The 16,602-nt window shown below is 34.5% G+C and overlaps 1 protein-coding gene across 1 annotated transcript in view; it reads right to left on the bottom strand.

Annotated features, from left to right (window-relative positions):
• The window catches only part of LOC110033140 (alpha-aminoadipic semialdehyde synthase), a gene marked incomplete in the record, with an annotated part of 112,360 nt that overhangs the window by 84,788 nt on the left and 10,970 nt on the right, over positions 1-16,602 (bottom strand). Inside the window, 6 exon segments of the mRNA XM_020737027.1 lie at positions 4,302-4,418; positions 9,247-9,329; positions 12,734-12,907; positions 13,272-13,401; positions 13,477-13,563; positions 13,662-13,932. Of these exon segments, the coding sequence (XP_020592686.1) occupies positions 4,302-4,418; positions 9,247-9,329; positions 12,734-12,907; positions 13,272-13,401; positions 13,477-13,563; positions 13,662-13,910 (840 nt within the window).

Raw genomic sequence — 16,602 nt, 5'->3', positions numbered from 1 at the left:
CCTCCATTCTTCTTCTTCCTCCTGGAATAGACCTGTCATTCCTCTTCCGAAGTTTGGTTCGCTTGATCTTGGTCTAAAGTGTGCTGGGAATGTGCAGGCTGATCTGTTATTGAATCAAAGGAACACTCTCGTGTGTCTTGGCATGTGAGTGAGTCTTCCATAACAATAGGTGGTATGAGCACAATTGGATCTGTAGCTGTAGTATGTTGTTCTTCTTCAGGAACTGCGGTGTTGGGAAGAGGATCGGGTTGCATCTTCTCAACAGGCGCATCTTCTCAACAGGGATTAGCGATATTCGGCCTTAGATGAGGATGCAAACGATAGCAAATATTAGAGTTGTGGCTAAACATACTACAATGAAAGCAATAAAGAGGATGTGGTTCAATTTCAACCTTTTGCCAATACCCATTGTGCATAGTGTCAATCCATATCTCATCAGGAGCTGATTGAGTGATATCTCTCTCAACTAACACACAAGCCACAGAGGGTCTAGTGACAGCAAGCGTAGGACTATCCACCTTGAGAGACTTAGTCTAAGCATAAACAAATGCTAAAGAGTAGAGAATTTTAATGTTGAACAGATGTAATTTTAACCATGAAAACTTTATCCAAACAGGAATGATTGGGGACTCCGCTTTTGGATCAAAACCGACAGTCTACTTTATCCAAACAGGAATGATTGGAGACTCCGCTTTTGGATCAAAACCGACAGTCTACTTCAGAAGTTTTATAAAACGATAATCAATCTTGATGTTTTTCGAGAGAAAATGCGAGTGTAAACGACATCATGAGATATCTGAATAAGTATATGTCTACCATCAAGTAGGCCAATGTTCCAACTGTATGATAGTATATGTCTATATATACATATATATACATATGCATAGAAAAATTTGTACCTTCTTATATTCAGAATTGAATGAAGCATTCAGCCATTTTTCATTTATCTTTGCTTCTCTCATTATTTTACCTTCATCTCGCTATATATTTGAGGTAATTGATTGGTGAGGAATGTTGGTGTTAGTTGATGACTCCGATCCTTGAAAAGATCATTGGTCATTTTTTTATATGACACCACCCGACACAAGTCTTGCGCCTCTTGTGTCTCATTTGTTTGGTCAGGCCATCGTCTCGGTCAGGTCCTACCTTTCATCATGACTCGCTACTGGGATAATGTGCATCATACCCTACACAGAGCTTGTCACTAACAGGCAGGAAATCACTTCCACCGCTTTATTTGAGCATGTACTTGTTTATGCTTGGAGTTGAGGGTTGAATTTTTAACGTTAGGATACCAATCAGACATTTATGATGTCGATGTCGGTCATCCTTATTTTTTTCTACTAATCGGACATCTTTTATGTCATTGTAGATTTACTTTAAGATACTAGCGCCCGACTCACGTCTTACTCTTTTTCAGGTCTTGGTTACCTGGTCAGATTTTCTTCATCAGGATTACCCCTTCTGCAAGGCTTATTAACTGGATCTTGTCGCTCCATTCACAGGGGTAACCATGGAAGCTTGCTTTGGGGGTGATTTACTCAGTACCCTTCACAGAGCTTATCGCTACCAGCAAAGAACCACCTCTATAACTCTATCCAATTCACATTTGGAGACAAAGTTTCATGATGTGGAAGAGTTGTGGGCCACTCTACTGACCGCACATCTTTGGCATCATTGTCTACATTGCTACTTAGGTTCGAGTTCCCTGAGTGTCAATTGAAACTGGGAAAGAAAATATCAAAAAGGTTCATTTTTTTTCTTTCATAGTATAAGAAATAAAGAAGGTTTGAAATGATAACCCCTTTTCATCGCAAAGGTAGACGTCAGCCGCCTGAAGTTGACCAAGCGTTGTCAAGGTGTCAGTCGGCTTTCCCTTAGGGAATATCTTTGACCATTAAAGTTGGTTATCCGTTTCAAGTGAGGTTCTCACCTCTGAGCCAAAGCCTCTCAGAAGATGACGTAAATAGGATTTTTTGGTTCCTGGATCTTTTGTTGCATGGACTCCTTGGTCCACTCTTTGTTATGAATGTATTTGTGGTGCACCTCTCCTCATCGGTGGCATTCATATTCTTGTTGGTAGCATGTTTCACACTCACTGCACCTTTCAGAATGTTGAATTCAAATTTGTCCTGTGAAACATGCCCGAGGAACAGAGCAGTAGAAACCAAGGGAGAGAGAGGGAGATGGAAGGGTATAGCGGCTTGCCCCTTAGGGGCAAAATGAAAATTCTCGAGCTCTTTGACACCTTTTATATATTGAATACGGAGATTAAGAGAAAAATGGGAGAGAGAGTCGCTCAGAAGTCTCTAATACATGATCTAATCTCCCTATTCATAGAGATAGAAGGGAAAATGTAACCCCAGCTTTAGAAGTGTTGTACAAGGCATCCTAGCCTTTTGCATGCCTGGACCTTTTGCTCGGCAGGTCCTTAGGTTGGTCAACTGAGTTAGTTTTGGTCGGCTTTCATCTGGGCACCGCTCGACTTAAATTCTAGGAAGTCGGTCGATTCTTGAGTCAGACAGCCTGTTGACTTTCCTAATTATTGTTCCTTGGCAAGCTTTTGGTGATTTTTGGGGAGCCGTTAAAACAACTTTTTGTTAATACTTTTTAGATTGTTGGAGGTGTGAGACTGTTTCCTTCAGAGTAGTCGACATGCATGCCCGTCTCTTATAGGCATGGGTGGCCCTTCAGTCGGTTGAACTTGCGTTTAGTCGGTTGGTCCCCTTCAGTCGGATAGGTTGGTCGTCAGTTGGTCAAATTCATGAGGACTTATGATTCTTTGTCAAAGAAATCCTTTTCATATCTCCTTTGATCTTGAATCATTAGATTATCTCGAGATTTGTGTTGACACATTTTTGGAGTACAATAGAGTTTATTAAAAAAATCTTTCACAACTAAAATATATAATTAATCATAAGAACTTGTACGTATAAGAAGTCAGTCGTCATAACAGAGGGTAAGTCTCTACTAATGCCTTACCGTAAATAATCAATCTACCGTTAGAAAACTTAATTAGTAATCACCGATATACCTACAAAACCAATTATGATTTTCAAAGCTCACAATAAATGAATGCAAATTTAGAGATGAATGAAAGGAGAAGGAGCCAAAGAAAACAAAATTTTGGGCTTAGAGTTTCACATTACAAAATATGACAAGAACAAGTTAACGAGTTATACAAGCAAAGAAAGAGAAAATAAGAAAAAATAAAAATATGCTTAAATAATAATAATACTTCTAATACATGGATTACAAGTTGCTAGAAAAGTTCAAACTACACGAGTCGAGCATAAACTCTTAGACAAATACTACTCCACTCAAGCCTAATCTCGAATACAAACTGCAGTTCTAAATTGAAATGGAATCAGGGATCCTCTAAGGGTCCATTTAGAGCAGTTGTAGCTGTTTGAAGAAGTAATTATGAAGCTACTGAAGAAGAAGCTACTGTTCAAAAAACTACGGTGACTATTACAAAAAAATATATCCTATTGAAAAAATCAAACCACAGTTTTCTAGCAGCCACGACAGGGAAGCCTCCGTGGTGGGAAAACGTAGTTTTCAACTGCAACTATTAGAAAACGCAGGCAAAATATAGTTTTGTCAAATAGAAAAAACTGTGGTGTGACACCGCATTGCTGCCCCAAACGCACCCTTGACTCCACTCTACATGAGACAAGGGATTTACATTTTAAAATAGAGGGTAAAGCGTGTGAATTTGACCTTCGGTATGATTTTCTTGTAGGTCGTGAAACAAAACATTAATACTTGCAGCACAACCTTCCAATTAGTGCTGCAGGAATTTGTATGCAACAAACGGTGGATGGAAGAAATAATGAGAGCAAGATTGTAACATCTTTCTCCTTCTTGCAAAACATGATAATACTGTCTTACTGGTTCACTTGCATCAATAACCAGATAGACTTCCAAAAGGTTCTCAGCACAAGCTTTCCAATCCATAAAAACACGATCAAAGAAAATGTAAATGAAAGCATTTTTTTTATATATTCATGAGTAGAAGAATTAGTATTATTTGGCCATATTTTTTTCCAATAAAGCAAATTTATTGCATGATATGAATTTCCTACAACCTTGCTTAATATGAGAACAGGCGTACAATATGAAATTTTAATTTCTTTCATATATTCTCAGGCAGAAATACAGCTACTAAAATTCATTCTGTCAATGATAAACAAATGAATCTCATAGACCACCGATGGTTAAAAAAAAATTTTATGTGGCTTTAAATGAAAAGCAATGACATTATATTTCAATGGATAATGGCGACTGCGTGTGCATACCTTGTCAAAAGTTTTAGTCGGATCTTTGGGTTCAACAAAATCCTGACTTGTTACAACACAGCCATATACTTTAAAATCTCTTTTTCTTAATGGAGAGTGATGAGCTAGATCCCCAGCCTACAACATATAAATTTACCAGTAACTTTTACAGTGGGAATATAATTATTATATATGTTTAGTTACCTGAATAACAAAAGTTGGAAAAATACAGGGAAAAACTGAAAAGGTAACCATAAGCAATTAGAAATATACATGTCACAGTACTGAAAATTAACTTCCAATATAAGCACTGGTATAATATCTATCTAATAGTTGGTATGCTTTAGTTACAGTTCATCCACCACTGGAAAAAAAAATGTGGTTCGTGGTTCATCATCATATTATATTATCTAGACTCCATGTTATGTTCAAATCATATATTGTTGAAAACCAATAATAGTATCCAACAAAGTTGTTTTAAATCCTTCAAACTACACAACATAAATATATCTATGTATTATATTACATTTGACAAGACCATACCTAAATACCACTGATGCTTTGATATTGTATCCAAAATGGTTAAAATTTCAAACTAGATTATTCAAGTTTATGTAAGAAGGGATGTGCCTAATATGCAAGTTATTACTCATATTTGTATCTTGTTTTCCTACTCATAGTGATGTGACACATCATGAGGATCAAACAAATGAAACCAGTAGTTTAATAACAAAGAACTCAAGAAAGTTAACCAATCAGAGCCGATTCAAAGCCTATTACAAAAGCCAAGTAAAGAAGAAATAATTAAATTTTAGATTTTATTGTTTTATTTCAAAATGAGCTTCTAGATGTTTGACTTTAAGAGTTTAGAAACTTATATGAGCTAACCATAATTAAAAAATAAATAATTTATGAAGATATTTAACTTAGATCATTCTCTACACATTCTTACCATCACCTCAACGTCCCTAGCATCCTATAATACCTGCCACTACCAAATCCAACCCTTACGTCCACTTCAAAATCCCTCCTAAAACCATTGGCCAAGTTAAGCAAGAGTAGAGCTTAGTCATATTCTCTACCCCTTGAAAAAGAGTTTTCACTCTGAACTAAACCATATACTCCAGATTACTACACATATTAATGAACACCTAAATAAGTATTTCTAGCCCTTTACCCCACTAAAGAAGCAATTCCTCAAAGTGATATTCCAAATCACTCCAAACTAATCGAATTTGGACTAATATTGGCACTTCCACCAATATAGCCCATCTACTCCTTCGTAAACTCCAAAGCACTTCTTTAAAAATTAAACTAAAAAACTCCAAATATTTAATTAGTACCAAAACTTTTTTTACCCTTTTTTCTTACTACTCTTCTAATACTAATTAAATTTGCTCTTTATGGTCGCGTCTTTGGTTCTCTATTATGTATATGCTCTAGTCAATTGAGTCTAGTTTAAATAGCATCTCCTTAGATAGGTGTTAATCCCACAGTATTAAAAGAAAATCTTCTGCATTCTATCCAAGTCTAATCATTAATACTTGTTATTTGTGCTACAATCAACTTGGCAGTTAAGGCAAATTAACACTGACATAGACCAAATTGCACGCTTTAATAGCATTAATAGAATTTCATTTTATATTTCCATGGAATTTTCAAACACATAATAAAGCAAAGACTCCTTGCATTTTAACAACTCACTTCAAATTACTACTTACATTCTCATTTATTAAAAATATTCAACAAATGTAAGCTTATCCACCAAGTTAAAATAAATGTTTGATATTTGCTGCCAGCCAATTAGAAAAGTCACAAAGTAGACAAAATAAAACGTCAATAAGACAGAAAATAATAGAGTGGCCAAAGATTTTAAAGCTACAGTCATTGGCATTAGTCTTCTCCCAACTATCTTGAGTTAGTTCTGCAACAAGTGATGTGGTTTGATAAAACCTAATATTATTCAGTAAAACCTGCAAGGAAGATCTACCATACCGTGTACCATTGTAAAACATAAAGAGTAGCCGCTATGCATTTTCAGTAACATACCATTTCATAAGTGAATATCTTAAGCCAGCGAATACCACAGCTATAGGAACATTATTCCAACAAAGAAATAAGACAAGTATGAAAACAATTACCACGTAATCAATAAGACTTACTAAAATGTTCACTTATGATCCACGGCAGCTTCAAATGCTCTTCCAGAGTAAAAAATAAAATCTTAAAATTGCAAAGCAAGCATGCCTCTAAAAACATGTAAACAAACTTCCAACCCAAATAAGACTTAGTGATGGTTGCCAGAAAGTATACACTAATAAAAAATGCGAGTCTAGTGCATTGAGACAAGCATATATTATCAAAACTGATGATTGATTTCTTTCAATTTTGTAATTCTTTTTTTCCTGTTTTATGACTTATTTTGGAATTCGGCTGATCCATTTACACATTTATGGCAATGACTATGTGGATGGGATGTGTTTTATTCATTTTATAACTCCTAATTTTGGTTGATGTTTGGTTGGGATAGTCATATGTCTGTTGATTGGCAAGAGGAATTGCTTGTTCAATTCAAAAAGGGTTCATTGATTTGGTTCTCTCAAGTACTATTTGCTGTACTAGGCAGCTGAACCATTTCCTACAACCCTTGCATTATCATTTGGGTTATTTTATGCTTTGCACTTAAAGAAAGCAAATATATATGTATTTAGTATAGGTTTTAATTATGAATTCTATATTCTTTAGTTTCATCTACCATTACTGCATGATCCTAAATCAGGGGTGTAAATAAGCTGAGTTAATTAAACAAACTCACGTTTTATTCAACTTAGCTTATTAAACTCCATCCAAACTTTTTGTTTGTTGCTTTTTGCTGAACAAAGTTGTTTGTGAAGATAAAATCTATGAGAAAGTAATATATAAATTATAGAATATACAAATGCATCAATTGTCTCTTCACTAAGTACGCCATATTATATGTCGTCTATTCCATTTATAAGCTATAAGAAACAATATGGTGTGCAAGACAATTAATATGTGTAAATTGAAATTGAAGAAGCATGATGCTGTGCCTAAATTATTGATGGGAGTTTAAAATGTACCAATCGCACAAAAATATGATACATTTGGGTGTTCTAAGTCATCAGATAAAAGTTATTGAGAGATTATTTCTGTAATGTTTACAATGGCGTATTAGTTATTAGTAAAGAGAAAAAAATTGTGGACTATGTGTATTGTAGGGTGAAACTTCAAGCAAGGCTAACTCACTTTTATCATCATCTACATAGGCTTGTCATGATTTTTTTAAACAGAAGAAGTTAGCTTCAGGTTTGTAGTTCAACTCAGGAATAAAAGAGAGCATACACTGAAGGAAAAGTCATTTAAGATCATTAAATGGATAAATTTTATTTTCAACTCTCTAGCCTGAAAAAAGTTGCATCATTGAAGCTTCAAGAGTAAGGAGAAAATCATTGAATAGACAGAAAGATTCAAGGACAAGTTTGATGCGCAACAAACATGCTTAGGATATCTCCTACAAGTGTTAGGTTCAAGTGACATCTAAGTTTTCTATGGTTACGTGGTGCTCAACCCTTTAAGGCTTTACAAGCTTAGAAAGCTTAATATAAATATGAGCCATAAAGGAGATTCAAATAATATTATTTCACAATTGAGCCAAAAGGTAGATTTTAAAAGATAGTGCTTCAACTAATTCACATGATAATTATACTACTAATATGGGTCTTTTTACAATAAATGCAATTAATTAATTATTTATAGGATAAAAATAGAGACAATTTTCTTACAATTCTGTTGTTATGGATAACTCCAAATTAAAATGCAAACAAAATTTAAATTTAAAGTTTATAGCTCCTTAAGATTGTATAAATAAAGAGTAAAAAGTGGAGCACGTGTTAAGGTTTTGTAGTCTATTGCTTTTGAGAAATTGATGAAAAAGAAAACTTAGGTGGTTTCATCATTTGAGGAGCAAATTTAAAAGAAACTTTTGGACTAGCGAACTTTAAATTTTGTATCTCTCTAAGTGGATTTGTATTTCACCAAGATTTTAAAAAAATTTTATATTTGTTTAACCAAAGAGGCTTCTGGCTTATTTTGAGGTGATATTAAATTTAATTGTGTTTGGAGAAGGTTTTTTTTTCTTTTGTTGTGACCCATTTATTTTAAACTTTATTGGCTTCTTAAAAGTGAATTAATTCATCTTTCCTCTCTTGTGACACTATGAATGTAAGTTATTGTATTAATCAAACCATGTAAATTAGTGCATCTTCTATTCATCATAATATCTTTTTTACTGGTTTGTGTATTCATCCTAATCACTATTGCCGTGCACTTTCACTTTAAAAAAATTGACACTAATAATATTTCACCAATTATAGCATGCCTCGATTAACCAAAAATCTTCAACATCACCACCCCTATTTTATTCTTTAATTATGTCTATAAAAGAATAATTAAGACTTTTTTTTTACTTTTTTTATAAAAAATAATAAAGAAATAATATAGCAATCTGTCGAAAGGTGGTGATTGTAGACAACCTCCCCGAATACGGTAGATAAGGTAACTTAAAATCCAAGAAATTGTCCTATTCTATTAACCTATTGGAAAAGCTGAATTTTGAAATATGAATTTATTATTGTGAAAGAAACTTAATTTTGTTAATAAATAGACAAATTTTATATGCATTGACTAGTATGTGATATTGAGGAAAATCATAGCTAGAAATGCCGCCTGAAACTATATGATACAACAGAAAGCAATAAACTACCAATTATAGTTATTTAATATGTTTTGGCACATAGTAAAACTAAATGAAGCATTTAGTAAATAATGAGTCACATTAAATGTTTGCTCCAAGAAAATAATTTAGAGAAAGTCCAACTCTTCATGAATTAATATAGACAAAAGGAAAGGTAAAAAAGGATAAATAAGAGAAAAGATAATTATTAACCTGTTTAACAATTTCTGGGAGCATGCTTGCATCCACGAAGGTGTGCGGAAGTAACTTAAATATCTCCTGTGCACCTTGTGATACTACAAAGACAACTCATCATATAAGCAAACTTATTTGCCATTCAACATGGTTCTTAAAGAAAGGTGTGCAATTCAATATAAATCTGAATGACAATAAAAAATGAAACTTCCACTCCCATGGCAGCATCGCGTGGAATTAACCTATATAACTTGCATGCATACTAAGCTAGCACTTACGCTAGTATTTCTAATGTTTGAGGATGGTGAATCAGGCTATAGCATATGCAGTTAGGCGAGGCAAAGCAATGGCACCACACACACCTCCCAACTGCGTTCCATAGTAAGGCATGCCTACACAAATGCCATGCCTTGAGACACCAGGCAGTGAGGCAAATGCATTATCATGATTTGAGATATCAAAAATAATACTTCAATGTTATATATAGGTTTTTAATGATGATAATTGGGCATAGGATAGTGTAAAGAAAGCATCGCCTGTCGAAGAAGTATGTGCCATTAAAAATATTTGGATCAAATGCAAGACCTTAATCTCTAAAATGCAAAACCATTTTAAGATGAAGAGGGTTAGCCTATGAAAATAAAATAAGAGAGAAAATTACAAATAATAATTGAGAGAGAGCACGGATAATGAATGGTAATATAGAAATAGGGGTTGTTTGATTGTAAGTAATACTATTGTGAAGTACATAAAATGGAAACTTCTGAAATTTCTATAGGCCTTGTTTCAAGGAGCTTTGCCAAACGGCGAAGCTCCTTTAAACGTGGTGTTCATGAAATGGAGCCCAGCATTCACATTTGAAAATGACCAAAAAGTCTCGTTTTTGCAAAGCGGCATCGGCGGACGCTCGAGAAATGGTCTCACACCAAACGATGCCTCGCATATTATCGCCTTTTTGTCCGACGCAAGGGAGCCAGGGCGCCTCTCCAAATGAGGCCATAGTTTAGTTGGCTGAAAAACAAAGGTTGAGTAAAATTGTAATGTATTTGATTTTTTTTTTAATTTGAGCAATATCCAAATGCACAACCTATGCGACGTTCCATGAAAAATCTAATCTTATAATTTAGTGCAATCAACCAAACAATTCAAAAATAATTTTAATGTATCTCAATTATCTTTTTCTATATTCCTTCTACTCTGTATTTTAACCAAAAAAAAAAAAAAAGAGCTTCATAGGTAAAGATTAGATTATCCTCAAATTATACATGCACCAAACTTAAAGGTTTAATTGTGTTTAGTTACAATAATCTATTTAGAAAACCTTTCAAACATGAAATGCAATTGAAACTGAAAATTCATTAGGTTGTCCAATACAATTGAATGTGATGTGATGATTGTCATTTTATATGCTTCCAAAGTATTCCTCGTTGATCAATGAATTTTTGAGAATTATAGTTATTCTTTAGTGCCCATTTCTTTCGAGTGGGCCCTATGGGGGTACCTGACAACTTTAGCAGGTGTAATAGCTAGAGTGTGTCATGTACATTTAAAAATAAAAATTTGATGACATAAAAAACTTAATATAAGATGTCATTTTTTTAGGAGATTGCACCCATCAACATAGAGTTTTAATAACAGTTAATTTTCCAAACAAGCATGAATTTATTTTAAATAAAAATTGAAATTAAAGTAAACTTCCACTAAGGACCTGAAGATGCAAGATGTTAGATCTTAATTCCTGGCCTCCTGAAAGGACATTAGTAAGGCATACCTAGGCAAGCACCATGACTTAAGACGCCAAAAAATGAAGTGAGGCCCTTGCCTTGATTTGAATGATTAGTTTTGACAATTTAAATGTTAAAGATGAGTTCATTCTTATGATTATAACCTAAGATGTGATAAAATGAAAAGAGCAAGAAAGGTTGGGAAAACAAGCATGCATTCAGCATTCCTCGAAATCAGTTGATCAGGTGTTAAAGCAAGAGCTTAGATTCTACAGTGAAAAGTCTTATAAAAGAAGGTGAGTCAAAAAAACGAAGGGAGAGATTGGGAATAAAAAATCAATGATACCGATGGAACATTGATGCTGATAAAAGGAATAGATAGAAATGAAAATTTTCTTGTACCTAAGCCACACGTACAAAAACCTCAAGTAATATAACTAAAATTGTTTTAAAAAATGAAATTAAAAATTGAATTATTATTTTGTCAATTTGATGATTATCAATATATACTTTTTAAACATATTCCCATAGTTAAAATACATTTATAGAAAATATAACTTTTTTTAAGCACCACACTACGCTCAGGCGAGCGCCTATGCATTGATAACCATATCACCTTTACTATTTCCAGTGCATATATGGAAACTCTAGAAAAAGTAAACCTACAAGTGCAATAGAATAAATTGATGCCAATTCTTTCAAGCGTTGAATATCTATAACCAAGTTTATACCATAATTTCTAATTAAAAACTACTGAGAAAAACAATGTTGAGCTCAATCGCTTTGAAAGAATGAGGAATAGCAGCAGCAATGGAAAACAGAACAGCATGCAAAATCAATATTATAATGAGCAAAATAAAGATTTGTCCAGCACAAAACAAAAAAAAAAATTGCAGATTGCAGATCAACCATTGCAGTAATAAATTGCAGATCAACCATTGCAGTAATTGTAATTAAAAAGAAACAAAATCATTATAATACACTGAAAGACAAGCATATTTCAAATAAAGAATAAGGATGATAGATCAACCATTGATTAAGAATTGAGAGACTGGCGCGCTTCATATGCACATGATGAAAGATGTCATTTAATGATTGATGGAATAAATAGAAAAACACAAAATTAAACATGAGTTTCAAAGATATAAACTAGAATCAGGTTCAGAATCATGCCTACGGGTTATCTAGTAAGCTCCATCATGATATGCTAATCCCATGTTCGAAAATGGCAGTCATTTAATACAAACCATATAACTCTGATTGAATGAGCTAAAGCAATACAATTAAACGATACGAAGTTATGCTTTGCAGTCCATTTCTGGAACACAAAAGATAACTAAATTGTTAAGCATGGTCATCGTAATCAGGTTCATAATCAAGCCAATAGTCTATACATAAAACTCAACAAGGATGTGCTATGATTGTGTTCTAAAAAGGTCTTCATTTGTGCACAGGAAGATTTGCCCAGCAAAACTATGATTGACTGACATATAGCTCTAATCCAACATGAAGTTAAATCATATTGCTGATTTTAAAAAAATAATTGCACAGCAGTACAGTAGCACAGCAGATGATAAAAGATTAAGAAAATCACTAAACAATATTAATGTAAAATGCATGTGTTTGTGTGCAGATATGGGTGCAAGCAAATGCATCTAAGTTTACACCCGAGTCAAAATTAGTACTATAAATCCAACTAATGTAATCGGCAGCATTAAAGTCACAAGCCTGATCAAAAAAGTAAACAAAAATCAAAATTAACACAGCGAAGAAATTGATACCATTTCCAGCCCCAACAAACACAAAGACTATAGGGGAAACTCCAAGCGGTAATCCCTGCGTAGCTATTTCTTCGCCTACAGCAATTACTGCAGCCTTTGCAGCAGCAAGGGATGGATACGTGTGAGAAGCTCCCAAAGATAGAAAAGGTGTTGAATATCCAAGGTTTAGATATCCTGAAAATTGCATAAAGAAAAGTTCATATCACTTCATATCACTTCATATCACTTGACAATTGACAACAAGAACAATCTATAAGATATCAAGCGTTCCCTTGTTCGCTTCATATGTCAAAAACAGAAAGAATGTTGATGTTTTTTCTACAGAAAATTTGATAATATGGTATCCGATTTCATTTTTAACAGATTATTAAACAAGTAGATAAAAGTTATACTCCAGTTTTCAACAGCTCAAACTTGAAAGAACTGTAGCCATTTACAAAGCAAAATGTTAAAAAAATGCAATTACATAAATGCTACAGATCAAAGAATAAACTGATGATAGCAACGGAAAAAGAAGTTTTGAGGTGAACGGCCATACGTTTTCCAAGTTCATGTAAGAAATCAATTAATCCAGCTCTACCAGCAAACTTTCCAAAGGCAAGTAGTCGTTTACCATTATCCCCCACTATCAACTCATAGTCATACAAAGTAGCACGTTGAGAGATAATCTGAAACAGAAAGCAAGATCGTCAAAACAAAATGTAGAAGAAGCAAATGGTTCAAAAGATGACCAAAGTGATTGCCTTATCTAACAAAGGCATGTTTTCCTTTTGGGCCTTATGGGTGTGGGAGAAAAAGGCATAAGCTCTATCTGGAAGAATCATCTCTAACTGCACAAAATAATCAAATATCAACTTCACAATTCAACTATTTGATATTTAGAAACTGCGCACGTAAATAAAATTTTAAACCGGAGAACCTCACAAACCTTTGGTTGTTTGACACCTAAAATGAGACCACACTCAGATAAGTCATCTGATACTTCACACCCAACATCCTCATACTGAAAATCGTGATAAATTCGCCTTGTGCTCGGCTGCACAATTATCCTATTAACACCACTTTTCCCCTTTCCACCGTGCAGAAGCCGAGCACAATGTGCAGGGGTTAGTGGAGCTCTCCTCTCCCATATGTTTGAAGACTCAGAAAGAATACCAACAATTCCATTACCCAACATGGTGACAGTAACCAATTTTTAACTGCAATAACAATTCAGGCTGTCACTTGTGTATAAGATCACATAGTGGTAAATCAAGAAAACAAAACTGCAACCAAACTGAAATATTGAACAAATAGATTGCATCAGCCATGTGATACCAAGAAAAAAAAAATTTTTAAACGAGAAAATTCAAGGAGAAATGCACATTGTGCTACAGTTATAAAATCGTTGAAATTCATTTCGGTCAAAAATAAATAAGTTAAATTTCATTTTTTTTTTTTAATTTGAACACCCCGGCATGCATCTTAACAAAAAACTAGACATTCAATACGTGCACCAACGGATTAAAGCCCACGTGACTAAATACAAAACTTGAAAACTATGAGAAAAGAAGAAGATAGAAAAGCTATTTTATTCATTCATAATTCTTTGCTTATTACAGGTACAATATATAGTCAGCCGAATGACAGACTTGTAAATACACGAAGGGACATATGTGTCGTTCACACAGGAAATAAAATATCTATATAATGTATTACATTGAGGAAACCCCCTTATTTCTATTGCAAAGGTCGCAACAAGGCGACGAGGTTCAATGGTGAAAGGAGGAGATGGGCTGAGGTGAGAAGATGAGCTGAGGCAAGAAAAAGAATCTACACAACTAACCAGATAAGTCTTGTTACCCCCAGTCAAGCTAAGCATCTAATGTAGCGATGGTCAGCTAGCGAGTAAGTTCGAGATGCGGCTTGGGATTTAGGGCTTTTGTGAAAATATTTGTCGGTTGGTCCTAGGTCATGATATGGTGTAGAGTTATGTTGTTGTGTTTGTGAACCTGAATAAAATATCGATCCACTTCTATATGTTTAGTTCTGGCATGGATGACCGGACTATGTGCGAGAGCAATTGCAGAGGTACTGTCACTGTAGAGATGAACCGATGAAGACCATAGCAGCAAATTCTTGTAACAGCCTTTGTAGCAATAAGAATTCAGATGTGGTGGTTGCTAGAGCACAGTATTCCGCCTCTGTTGATGATCTAGCAATCGTTTATTGCTTTTTGGAAGACCATGAAATTAATGTGTTGCCAAGTTAAGCACAGTATCCTATGATAGACTTTTTGTCTTTAGTGTCACTTGCCCGGTCTGCATTTGAATATGCAGAAAGGGAGGCAAACCGTATTTTGGGTTGCATATGAGGCATCGAAGAAGCCAATTAAGTAGTTGAAAATGACTTGTGTTGGGTTGATGCATATACTGGCTTAAGAAATTAGTGTTGAAATTAATGTCAGACCTGATTTCTATAAAATATTTAAAGCACCTATAGATGCCTATAATGTTGCGGATTTTCTAAGGGAGTGTCGTTTGTTAAGTGTTTGCAAGGTTCAGTGGGTAACAAAGTTAATACAGACTAGGCTTGCATCATACTAGCTTTAGTTAATAATTCACAAAGATAGTTACTTTGGTGTATGAAATAGCTGGTAGATGTTTAATTAATTTGAAGGCCTAGAAAGTGTTATAAAGGGACTAATTGTTTTAGGTTAAATTGCAAGCCAAATTTGTGTATTATTTTGTAAATTTCGAGTTTTGAGTTACTAGTTATAAGTATGACGTCAACATAGATGAATAGATATATTCTAACTGTGTTGTGGTGCTAGATAAGGAGAGAGTGATCAGATGTGCTTAATGTGAATTGTTGAATATATAGATAATTACAAGACGTGGAATACCACTGACATGATGTCTGCTTTAAACCATAAAGTATTTTGTTAAGTTTACAAACATAGTGTGGGTGTTGAATATCGTAAGGTGTTGAATATCGTAAAATTCAGGTGGTTGAGTCATATATATTGTATCATAAAGTTTTCCATGTAAGAAAAACATTTGAAACAACAAGTTGTTGTATATCCTAATTTTTATTAGTGACAATGGTAATGAACATGCATATGGTAGAAAATTCTGCTACCATGTTGAAAGTTTCATGAAAGTCTATGTCGGGTAATTGCTTAAAGCCCTGTGCTACCAATTGTTCCTTATAACGAGCAATGGTGTCATCACTATGGTATTTAATTCGAAAGGTCCACTTACAACCTAGTAAATTTTGTTGCGGGTGAGAAGGAACAAGGGTCCTGGAGAGCAAGGAATTCAGTGGACATGGCCTTCCTCTAGTGAGGTTGTTGTAAGGCATGTTTAAAAGTGATGGGAGTGTTGGCTTGAGTGTAGAAGGCTTTGTTTTTCCCATTTGGGTTCTTGTGAACATGGGATGGGTTCTAATAGGAGGAAAGGAAGGGTTGGACAACGATACAAAGGAAGCATTGGTGGAGTGTCGTTGATCAGGGATGGGGTTAACAGTGAAGGTATTGATGGGAAGAGTGGAAGAGGTGGAGGGATGCAGGTAGTAGAATTGTTGGGAGAATGAATATTAGGTGTGGTGGAAATTGGTATTAAGAGGGATGAAGGGGTATAGATAGGAGTGGGAGAGGGAAGACTGGTGAGTGGCTATTCTTTAAAGGGAAAGTAAGATTCATTAAATGTGACATGTCTTGAGATGATTACTCATTCCTTGTGAATATTGTAACACTGAAAATCTTTGTGCCGGTTATTGTAACCCAAGAAAACACAAAGAGGTGCTTTGGGAGGAATTTGTGGGTTGTTGCAGGGGGATACCAAGGGTACCAGGTGCAACAGAAGGTTTTCAGGTTGTGGTATTCAGAA

This window comes from Phalaenopsis equestris, unplaced genomic scaffold (assembly GCF_001263595.1).
Source record: "Phalaenopsis equestris unplaced genomic scaffold, ASM126359v1 Scaffold001097, whole genome shotgun sequence".
Lineage (NCBI taxonomy): Eukaryota > Viridiplantae > Streptophyta > Magnoliopsida > Asparagales > Orchidaceae > Phalaenopsis > Phalaenopsis equestris.
This window is presented reverse-complemented; position numbering and strand designations above follow the sequence as displayed.